The sequence below is a fragment of the Bombus impatiens genome, unplaced genomic scaffold (genome assembly GCF_000188095.3).
Source record: "Bombus impatiens unplaced genomic scaffold, BIMP_2.2 scf_3279, whole genome shotgun sequence".
Classification (NCBI taxonomy): Eukaryota; Metazoa; Arthropoda; class Insecta; order Hymenoptera; family Apidae; genus Bombus; species Bombus impatiens.
In genome coordinates this window covers 34749-46892 of record NT_179698.1, presented here as the reverse complement: position 1 = coordinate 46892, position 12144 = coordinate 34749, and the positions used below count along the sequence as shown (strand labels likewise).

At 35.3% G+C, this 12144-nt stretch overlaps 1 protein-coding gene across 3 annotated transcripts; it reads left to right on the top strand.

The window, feature by feature from the left end:
* Nucleotides 1–390: 390 nt before the first annotated feature.
* Nucleotides 391–11103, top strand: LOC100742575 (vesicular glutamate transporter 1). Of its 3 annotated transcripts, none has more exons than XM_003494655.4 (9): nt 391–520; nt 3603–3735; nt 4126–4346; nt 4685–5004; nt 5154–5328; nt 5568–5866; nt 6165–6545; nt 6814–7020; nt 7662–7913. In XM_003494655.4, exons 2-9 carry the CDS (start codon nt 3662–3664, stop codon nt 7911–7913), a joined length of 1929 nt encoding a protein of 642 aa, XP_003494703.1. In that variant the 5' UTR covers nt 391–520; nt 3603–3661. The 3 variants fall into 3 exon arrangements, with proteins under 3 accessions (XP_003494703.1, XP_033180378.1, XP_012248900.1); XM_033324487.1 differs by lacking the exon at nt 391–520 and adding an exon at nt 562–793; XM_012393477.3 differs by lacking the exon at nt 391–520 and having other exon boundaries at nt 3662–3735; nt 7662–11103.
* Nucleotides 11104–12144: the final 1041 nt, after the last annotated feature.

Sequence of the window (12144 nt, the reverse complement as noted above, 5' to 3'; positions counted from 1 at the left end):
TCCTTCGATGTCAACGCTTCTATATTAACCATACGGCGATAAGTTATAGCAATTCATTTTTGCAACTTTCTCGGATCACCCCTTAATGCCACCCTCGCGTATTTATCGTAGCTACGCGTCAGGGTGGCGAATTACAAGCTGTTGCATAAGTAAGCCCGGGGGATCTCGGCTTGTCAACGAAGATACGCGGCACATTAACGTTAATACCGTTACGATTTCTGTTGCTGCGTAACGTTTTGTTATTGCAAAACTGCTGGTCGAGGTACAAAGCCCCGCCTGGGGTCGATCTAAAGGGGTTTGCTTGCGAACTCGATTGGCCAGCGATATCGATGCGTTGCCGCGCGTCATCCAATGGCGTCGCGACGCCGGGTTGCGCGGACGCCATGACCAGAAGCTGACTTTGCGGTACCCCGGCGCTGCCGTGGACGCCGTCAGGCGACGTCGACGACGTTCTCCGTCGCGTACCCCGCGCGCTACCGCTACCCACTCCGCTCGTAACCATATCTGGACTTAATTATTGGTGAGTGGTGGTTTATTCGTTATTTCTTTCTATGAAAAATTTACATTTTTCTTTGTGTAATCCTTGCTTTCCCTCTAAACAATCGTGTGACGCGAGTAATGGTCGATCAGTTTTCGCATTCGTATCATTGCGATGGGGCGACTCGAAGATTCGGTGGTCTCCTCTCCATGACGATGGTTTCGTGAAATGGTGGAGAAAGATGAAATTCAGTCGAGAAAGCGACGTTGTGACGTATCTCGGTGCGAAAAGTGAGGTGTTTCTGTCAGGAAATTGGTAAGACTAGAATTCTGTCTGATAGAGCTTTCAAGCTTCTCTGTGTCACCCGATAAAGTGATAACAACGTTTTTGATTTTTTTGGCTTACGGTGGATTTCATTGGCATTGGATTAAAATCTATGATTCATACATGTGTTTCCAAGTGATTTCCTACGGTGGAATTTGCTCGTGCGAGTGAAAGTGTACAAGGAACGATTCGGAATGAATCGTGACTCTGCACGGATACAGCCGGGAGATTTGTGCAAGGACGGATCGTGGAAATGTCAGGGATTCGAAAAAATATCACAGACTTTTTCGTATTGATCTGCCGGGGATGTGCATCGAGCTCTGGCTTCATTTCATTCAACATTTTTCCTCCTTTTCCTCTGGATCTTCTAAATCCTAGTGAAGCTACTTTTTCATTTTGCAAAGACGCTCGATGTAATAAAGTTTTTATTACTTTTACGAGAAGTTTCTAATAAACGTTCTGCACAGTTAACAATCTATCATTAAGAATTCAAATTTTATCTTTATCAAAAATTGGTTTTAATTATTGGCTGAAATTCTGTCGAAAATGTAGATAAAAGTTGAAATTTATATAGAGATTTCTTTCATCTTTTAGAATATTCAATACTATATCTTTCGTTTTGTATATTCCACTTGTTTTACTTCATTATTTTAGTAACGACATCTCTTTAACACAGGTAGACAAATGCTAACTGTAGTTACAACCATTCTAATTTTTTAATACTAAAGACACGTAAATCTAGAATAATCGGGATCATTTTCACAAACGAATAGCTAATTAGCGAATAATCGATATTCGAACCAGTTCCGTACGACTGGCTCCTACAACAAGAAACGTTTCTCAAAAAGTATTTTGCCACTTTCTGTTAAGAATTCGTGGAAGAACCACATAAGAATATGCAACGAGTCCATTAAGTGAAATCGGCCGTTTCCATCTTCATCGTTCCACCCCAGCTCGTTAACACACGTGCTGTCCATTTTCTGCCTTTTGTCTGTCACGTGCCGTTTTAATATCCGACATCCATTGTCCCTCGATACGTTTCTTTGTGATCGACTCGATAGTGTGCCAACAATTTTTTCCTGTGCCCATCCATGAAGGTGGAAGTCGTCTCTCTGATAGCAGTCGTGTCTCGATCGATCCGTTCTCTATAAAATTCCACAAAGGAGAATCATTTCCAAGCAACATTACATGATAATCTCGATATAAGGATATCGAAATCTATTTGTACTATTTTCAGTTACTAATTATATTCTTCCATGTCTCGAGTAACTTGATGTTAATCATTTAGATGTTAAGAATAATTCATTTTATTTTTGAAAGATTTTATAGTAATGAGAGATTTTTTAACTTGACTAAGGACAATTATTGGTCTATTTCTGAATTCTTATATTTTACGAATTTTCTAATTTCATTTTTTATCGAACTTTTGGTTTATGGTACAATTTGTGATATTTAAAAAATAGTAAAATGTCCCCTCACTTGTTCGTATAATAATAACTGATAGATTGTTAATTTGTTTCACTTTTTTGTAACCATACTGTCATTATGAAATAAAAAAGATTTATATTAGATACAGAATCATTTTTATCTAAATTCTCTTATTTTCTCCATTATTTGATATTTGGATGTATTAATTTCTTTCTGTGTTTGTTCGTTTTATTGCGTTGTTATGTCTTAACGAGATTTCCATCGTTGTAAGATTTTCAAGAAAAACATTTTAATTTTGGTACATGTAGCTTTATTTTATCAGAACTCTTGATATATCGCACGATATTTGGACGAAGAACTATAAGGAAAAATAGGAGTTAGGAAGAGCGCGTTTCTTCTCGCATTTTTCTACCCTCTGGAGATGTTCCCCGGAGAGTTCGGGGATTAGGGTTGGAGAGACTGCCACTCCAAACAAACACCCCTACTACAGAGCTCCCCTTGCGTTTCGATATTGAGAACGAACGTTTCCACACAGACGTAGCTCGTACTTGGAAGAGAAAATGCGAAGGATGGTTTTAAAGATTTAAGCGTTCGACTGCTGAAATTGTTTGAACACCGATTAGTTGTTCGTACAAAATAGGAGATTGTAGCGGCATTCGTGCAATTTGCTCAATAAAATTAAAGAGAATATGTTCTTCTTCAATATTGTGATTTATTTTATTATATATCCAATAAATAGGAAATTGACGAATGAACGTTACACAAATGACGAAATATAAAATTACGGACAATTCTATTCTGTTATTATCCTATTATTCTTTGGTAATGTTTAGTTATATGTTTAGAAATAGTATTCATTAATTAGAGAATTAAATGGAATTTTTATATCTGTTGCAAAAATACTACAATATATTTTTAATATCTGTTTCCATTGTTACTTTTAACTTATCTTCCATATTTGTCCATCATACATCCGACCTAAATTGTATTATTATTCTTTTAACGTTTCTATTCGTATAAAATAAACAAGTAAACAATTAACGAATCATATCAACTATTTGTATTTTATTATTTCTTTCAAAATGTTTTATTACGTTGAGAAGATTTTTCCCTCCTAATCTTACGATCAAATATCACAAAAATTATTGAACTTGACGAATAATATAATAAAGGTCCTATCATTTATCAATATACCTACGGAGGATAATAAAATATTAATTTTTATTATTCATTTGCATTTAATTACATATATAATTTAAACAATTTTATTACATGCAAAAAAGAATCATTTGTTAGAAGAACGTTCGTTCAGTGATGTCTTTGATAATGATGGAATTTATGTTGGTGATTTATGATGGTTGATGTGCTTCAGGGGCTGCCAATTGCCAACGCGACCATTTGCAGCCTGAGAGCAACCCCAATAATTGGAAAATGTCCGGATTTGCGGCGGCGGGCCTCGTGGCCTTCGACTCCATCAAGTCCAAAGCATCGCGGAAACTTGCTGGGTAATGTCACGCATGCTCGTATACGACGTGTAAGAGACGAAAAATCGTTTAAAGGCTATATTTAGCCAGCGTACATTTATATCTGACCATGCGCGTAATTAAACGCACATGTTCTACGCGAATTTCTAATTGCTCCCTGTTATGTAATCTGCCTTTTTTTTTTAGAATAATCTTGCGAACGAGTTTTCAATGTTTTAGTAATCTCAAGAAACGTAGGTTGCCAAAGCTGCATATAAAACACATCGAAGAATTGGAAATAGATTTTCACATTCTGGACCTTAGCTCTTCTCGTTTATAAATTGAAATGTTAATTAGTATGCGAAATGAAAAATGTATACTTGTTATAGGCGATAAAAAGCTGTACGTAAAACGTGTCACTTGTGACTTTAGATTAAGAAGAAGTAATGCCGGCTACGAGGAATTCGAGATGCCCCGCGAGGGTAGCAAAGACAATAAGGGGTTCGAGGATGAGAGAGAATACAGTAGACAAGCTTCGTTCGAATCACTCCCGGAACCTGAACGACCCCCATTGCGCCATATCGATACTTATTGCAAACCAGAATGTCCCTGCCTATCGAAAAGATACACCATTGCCACTTTGGCCTGTATAGGTGAATCTTTAAACATGCTCGTATTTCTCCATTTTATTCTATCGTATCCCTTAATCCTTTAATGGTGCGCTAAAGTGATATAGAGTATAGGATAAATGATTTAGAAAATAATTATCTTCTTATTTTCAAAGTTTCTTGTAAGATTTCCGATAATAAATATAAATTATATATTTTCAATACCTTATAGGAAATATGTATCGATTAACTTATAGTAATATATATATTATTTGATGATTTATCCAATTCTTTCTTTCACTGTTAAAGGGTTAACATTTACTGTATCGTCTTTGAAAAAATGATATTATACGCTTAATAAAACTGATCGATATTCCCTTCAGGATTTATAATCTCATTCGGCATGAGGTGTAACATGGGAATGGCGAAAATGGCCATGAAGAATGCCACCGAAGATAACGCCAACCACACTCTCAGGTTCAACTGGACAATTGGCACAGAGAGCGCCCTGGACTCGTCCTTCTTCTGGGGTTACCTTGTGACTCAAGTACCAGGAGGATTCCTCGCCTCCCTGTACCCTGCGAACAAGATATTTGGGGCTGCAATTGCCGTATCTTCGTTTTTAAATCTGTTGGTACCTGGCGCACTGAGCATCCATCCAATTGTCGATATGATTGTACAGGTCATAAAAGGATTGGTGGAGGTAAGATATTATTCTCATCGAAATAATAATAAGATATAATTGGATCGCGGCTAACACTGTTAGTGGCTTTCAATCGTGAAAGTATTAAGATTATAATTGAATTATTTCTTTGAGCGATTTTCACGACGGATACTCCTTTCTCTGGCCAGGGTGTTACGTATCCAGCGTGTCACGGTATCTGGAAATATTGGGCACCACCGTTGGAAAGATCGCGTTTAGCGACATTGGCATTTTGCGGTTCTTACGCTGCTATGGTAATAGGAATGCCACTCTCGGGCCTTTTAACTTCGACCTTTGGCTGGGCAGCGTCCTTTTATTTCTATGGTACGTTAAGATTATGTTTTTTGAGTAGAAAGATGTTGAAGTATTTATGCGTATTTATCAGTCAAACTCTGTCAGTATATTCCATGTGTATAATCAATCAAAGAATGTTACGCGAGAATAGATCCTTTATGGTGTAAAAAAAAAGGTGAATTTAAAGCTGTATTTGAAAAGTTGTAATAAAAATACGAAGAAACAGTAATAGACGCGTGATTTCTATAATTAATAATCCGATTATACAGGTATTTGCGGATTGATTTGGTACTGTTTCTGGTTGTGGCTGGCATTCGAGAAGCCATCGAAACACCCTTGTATTTCGGCACGTGAGTTGCGTTACATCGAAGATTCACTTGGCCAAGGACAATCGCAGTTACCTATGGCGATGCCAACATTCGCGACGACACCATGGCGAAAATTTCTGACGTCCATGCCAGTTCACGCAATTATCGTAGCTAATTTCTGCAGATCCTGGAACTTCTATCTTCTAGTGCTCTTTCAAGCTCGTTTTATGCACGAGGCTTTCGACATGCCTCTAGTTGAAGTGAGTTTCCCTCTTTCAAACTGTTAGATTTTAAGATGTCGAAGCTTAGCCGACTCTCGCACGTTTATTTGCTATAGAATTTAGAGATCAGTCACGTGAGAATGTCAAGAACAAGAATAAATAAATTTTATTCCTTATAAATTATAGTAAATGAATTTTTACATTATTAAATAAACTAACAGTAAGAGAGTCGAATGGTTATCTACATAGAACGTAGAAACTCGTCACATATCAAGAACGAAAATAAATAAATCATATTCGCTATGAATTTACACTAAATGAATTTCATTTGTTACAGACTGGTGTAATTGGCTCGCTCCCACATCTGTTGATGACGATGATCGTGCCTTGCGGAGGTCTGTTGGCTGATTACATTCGCAAACGTGGAATATTGTCAACAACAAACGTCAGGAAGCTGTTTAACTGTGGCGGTTTTGGTATGGAGGCTTTATTCTTCTTGGTGGTATCTCACGCAACCATGAAAAGAAATGGGACAGCGGCAATCTTCGCGCTAGCGTGTGGTGTCGCGTGCAGTGGTTTTGCCATTTCTGGCTTCAACGTAAACCATTTGGACATCGCTCCCAGATATGCCAGTATCTTGATGGGAATGTCGAATGGAATTGGAACGATAGCGGGTCTGTTAGTACCCTTCTTTGTAGACAACATCACAGAGAAGAAGGTATTGATTGTGCAAATTTTAAATGTTCCTTATCAATCCTTGTATCGTATCAAACGAATTGTTTTATTTTTAATATCAGCATATAAAAATATTTACGAAATAATTATTGATCATTTATGTGTTATTTCTTCATTATCCTTGCTTTTTCTAACATCTTATTTCTTCTTCTTTCTTCCAGTTTCTTATTTTCTCTAAAATAAAAGAAATTTCATAGATATGATTATTTATAAATGAATTAATATCATCGTTATTTTCGTACGCTTTACAGGACACTCAAAGTTGGAGAAACGTGTTTATCATAGCAGCGTGCGTGCACATATTCGGTGTAATATTTTATGGATTTTTTTGTTCCGGAGAGCTACAACCTTGGGCTGATCCTAATTTGGACGAGCAAAAGACGTTCGCTATGGATGAATTTGGACAAGCGAAACCACCTCTTCCTCCACCACCGAAGACTATGCAATCCGAATTCATAGTACGTATTATTTTAGTGTATTTATCCATTTTAGTATTAGCCCCTTGGCCTATAACCCCGAATCAGACTCGTGATAAAGAATTTGTGCCATAAACGGAACCCACGGATTCATTATCTACTTTGAAATGATAAATTGTTTTAGTTAACCGATCAATTGATCATGACTACGCCCTAGACGTCTTAAAAGTACTATTTGTCCTCAAACGTTGTTTATTATTTCACAATTCCTTTTGTAAATTACATCCTAAATATACATATCATAAGAAGTATACATTTTGCGCCAGTTCGGGCACACGGCCGAACAGATGAATGGCACTTCATGAACTTCTTGCTTACTATGGCTCGCGCGATCGGCAGATAGCATGTAGGCCAAGGAGTTAGATAAATATCATATGAATATACATATATTTGAAAGCTTAAATAGTCAATTGTTCTTCTCTCCATATATCAATTGTTTCATGTTATGTATATTAAAAATTGTCCATTTTTCTACTACAATTTCATATATACATTTTTATTTTATTTTCACGTATATAGATTCCATATAAAATAATTTCATATCCATGGGGTAAATTTCTAATCCTCTTTCTTTATAACACTATCTCTGTATGTATATGAAGTAATATTTTTTCATTTCACAGAGACAACCATCCATGGGTGATGGTGCAGCCGACGACTGGAATAATTACGATCAACCACCAGCTGCGGATAACATATACGCTCAACAAGAAAAACCACCGGTGATAAGCTACGGATCAACGGAAACCAATAGCAACAATCCCTTCCATTCTACAAATCCCTTCGCCAGCGATGTAAACGCATCTCTGGTACAACCACCAGCGACGACCGATTACGCATACGACGTAACACAGCAGAATCAACAGTGGAATTAAATTCATCGATTCCCGAACAAATTGGACGGACGTAAGGATATCTGTTTAAGCTGACTGATCATTTAATCGATTATGTTTGTTTCATAACTGCGTCTAGTACTTCAATGAGTCCATTTGCTTACTGTTGCCTATCATTGCGACGATGTGAATTTTGATAAAACATTTTCCATAGTAATTTCTCTTTGAATATTTTTCGGAGATTTCTTCTTTTAACAAGAGAATTACTTTCTTCTAGGATTAGATGGGAAGTATTTACATTGTTTCAACAAAAGCTGGTTACTCATTTTTTTCTAAAAATTGAGCACACACACATTTAATCCTTTTGCTGTAAAAAGGGTATATATATATAAGCAGAATTTTTAAAACACATTAAATGCAATTACGGGTGATTTATCTTTTTTTTATTTAACGAATAAAAGCAGGAAGTTTAAGATACTTATGGAAAGATATAAAGTAAGCAACTATTAAGAAATTGAAGTACTAGAGGTTTACTGAAAGAGCATCAAAATAATTTCTTAACAACTTATGATGTTGAAACATCAATCGATACAGAATTGCTGGCTTTGTATTCTCAATTGAAGTACAAGGAAATGTTCTCTTTTTGCAATACCTAAGAGTGCAGGGTATGGTGCTGTAAGTTGATGCACACGAATCGACCAAACAAAACGTTTGAACGTAAAAAGAGGCTTGAGATATCCACAAAAGAGTATCAAGAAGCGTCGAAAACGACTTAGAAAGTGGATATCGAAATATCGTAAGATCTTTTAAGAAAACATTCGATCGAAAACAGAATTATAAGAAATCAAGAAAGAAACTTTCTACATTAATTATTTATCAGTATAACTTGCGCATTTCGAAGTGAAACCAAGCTGACTATTTTATAAATCTGACATTGGCCTGCTGGTTATGTAAATCGTCCATTTGGTAACCTTTAATGTAATCGCAAACGAAGAAGTGGACATGAGTGGCCTAATTGAGAAGCAACTCGAAGGTCGTAATAATCTTTTAAGAAAACATTTCAACTATTGCTACTTATTTAGACTCTTACTATGGAACTAAAAAATTTATACGAGCATACTTATATGCAGACAATAAGCAACTGCCAAACCTTCGTAGACAATAATTTGATAATCAAAGACAATAATACTAAGAAGGTTTGGCGAAGCGACGGTGGAAAAATCAGTTCAGCACGATCGCTGAAACTTTTAGGTATTTTCTATGTTACTCTTCAGTTTGGCACTGGTAGCAGATAATTCAACGATGAGAAAGTTTAGAAACATAGCAATAAAAAAAAACCAATATTGAAAGTATTATGCTGATTGTCGAGAGTGAAAAACGAAGAATGGTATGCACGTCGCAGTTATGGCGCGTATTTTTGAAATAGTACAACCCGGTCCTCGATGATAAGCGAACGTACGGTAACTAGAACGAATTAATTATCGAAACGTCAATATTTTAACAGTGGGCTGGCGGGTTCTGTTAATTAATGCATTACTCGAGAACGCTGCTTCGTATAAGCGTTGGAACACGAGAAAGGCATTAATACGTTTATTCGGGTACAAGACGTATCATAGACGAGATTACGTTACTTAAGCCTTTCGAGTTTAAATGTAATACACAAAAACACGGATCCTAGCGGAAACGTATCTGAAACGTATGAAAGTATTCGTAAGAAAGTGATAAGATGAAAGTATTAGTACGTTAAGGCATTAAAGTACCGTAGGGCTCTATTTGTTGGGACCTGATCTCTTCGAGTGAATTCTCATCTTGTGCACCGACAAGAGGATCTTCCATAGAATTGATAGCCTCTTCAAACACGTATCTTCCTTCATTTTTTTTACCGTTCCTCTTATTTGAAATTCAAATCATATTAATAATTTATCGTGATACTACAAGATACTATAACTTTAATAATAAAAACTCTATTTCAAGCTCTATTAATGTGAAACACGTCATATATGAAACGTAGTAGTATGTTCGAGTTGAAATATGTAATTAGCGTTTATACGGTGATTTTTCTGAGCGTAGAACAGCACATTTTTAAATAGGCCACGGATTTTTATGTGTCTACGTAAAACTTAAGGATGCAACAATTGACAGGATACAGTATATAGAAATATAAAAATATAAAAATACGAAATATTCAAAGTAGAATACTCGTTATAATTTTTCAGAAACAAAACTTCTACTTACCTTCTGTTTCGTTAGTCGTGTCCGTAAAAGTATAAATCTGTATAAAAATCCGCAGTCCACTTATTAAACAGAAATGCTGAATCACTGAACGCTTAATATGAAACAAAGAAACAGAGGAGAGTCTATTTCTAACAACGAACAATTAACATAAAAGTCCATATACAGTTAAAGCTGGATCAATAGAATTCCGATACGATTACGATAATAGATATCAAGGATATCGTAGCTTTCAACGAAGGTAATCAGCAAATATCCCATTAATGTTTAGATGATTTTACAGTGCGTGATGTACAGCGCAAAGATAATATCGTGTTTGAAGAAGCTAAGCAATTTAGCTATCACAATTTAGAAATTCGTGAATATGTCAATATCGATATGTTATTCGAAGCTTCTCACGATACGTCGTAATGTTTCTTGAAAAATGGTGTATAGACGGTATCGAGATCCTGGAGTTATTCAGAACAACGGTGCCACGGTTCGGATACATCGAGTTCTACTGTACGTATTTGATGAAAGTATATCCATGAAAGTTCGAACGTCAGTTCGAGAATTAGGAACAAGTCGCGTTATTATACATTTGTCCTAGGTGTTTATACTTCATAATTGTTATACATACATAGTATTCACACATGGGCATTTACACGGTACACATGGGCATTCACACACATACACACATATACGTACAAAAGAGTATATATATATATATATTTCGTTACTATATTCGAACGTTGTTGGTGATTTTTCATCGCCGATATCAGAGAACAGAATATATACACGTTGAGGATGATATAACATCCAATTTATTGCATTATTTCATGGTCGAGTCGTAACGATATAGATGTATACGTATACATATTCGTACGTTGAGAAATAATACGTGATACATGTACGGATATCGATCGATCGTTTGTCAAATTTTAATTCAGCAGGCAAAAAATTAAGAAATAGTAATTGCTCTGTCGAAAGTAGGAAAAAGTATTCAGGATCGATATTACACGTGTAAATAAAATAAAAGTTTACGAAGGAAACAGTCTGTATATTGAAATCAAATTGTGTCGTAACTGACTGAAATTATAATAATATGCTATGCTATCCACATATCTGTTAGCGAAAGCTCGTGGCATATAACCTTGAATTGGTTGATTTTAATATCGTATATCAATGTAAATTAATATTTTCTTTCATCGTGCAGTAAAGTTTTGCAAGAAATAAATTTTTCAAAATTACAAAATTTTTACAAAAAATACATGTATCAAGAACGATCGATCGATTCGTTATACACGTCAAACGTCTAATCACAAAATTACATGAAAGTACTACTATATACATACTTATATTATTCGAACAGCCCTCCTTTTCGTTGCCCGAGGATTCACGAGATTAGTCAATTTGCGCGATATCTATTTCTAAAAGAAATTATAGATACATAATATGAGATATATACGGATATTTACAAGTATATACATATATATGTAGCCGATATATATAATTCAACGCGCTAAATGATGATTAAGGTTAGATATACATTTTCTCGGTCATGTCGTGGTGTAATTAATATTATACACATACCCATATACGTATGGAGCCCATGTTGCAGCATATGATACTAATTGTAAGCTAATCATACTAATCCTTTCGTATCAAAGTTTTTGTATGGTAATCGCAAATTTTTTCCTTTGTCAGATTGCATCAACATCTTGATACAGATATTTAATTACAAAAAGTGGAGTAGTCATAACGATAGTTTTTACTATAAGCTTTAGACGAATCGAGTTGACTTGGAAATTCTCATTTACTTTTTCACACTTTTAATAATTACTTACTAATACATAATTACTTACTTCTTAGTGTGTCCATACATTTATAGTTATAATTTGCCAAATCTTTGGAAACAAGCACGCGAAGAGATTTTAATAGAAAAGCAATGACTCTATAATTAATATAAATTTCGATATTTATAAAGGATGTGTAAATAATATAACATAACATTAATTGTTAAACTTAATGAATATATTATTACACAGTATATCATACGTTA

Bases quoted from the DNA above. Each gene is read 5' to 3' on its own strand.
- LOC100742575 (XM_012393477.3), top strand. From the start codon at position 3,662: ATGTCCGGATTTGCGGCGGCGGGCCTCGTGGCCTTCGACTCCATCAAG. The intron at 4,347-4,684 runs GTGAATCTTTAA...TATTCCCTTCAG, and splicing joins TGCCACTTTGGCCTGTATAG to GATTTATAATCTCATTCGGC. The intron at 7,021-7,661 runs GTACGTATTATT...TTCATTTCACAG, and splicing joins CTATGCAATCCGAATTCATA to AGACAACCATCCATGGGTGA.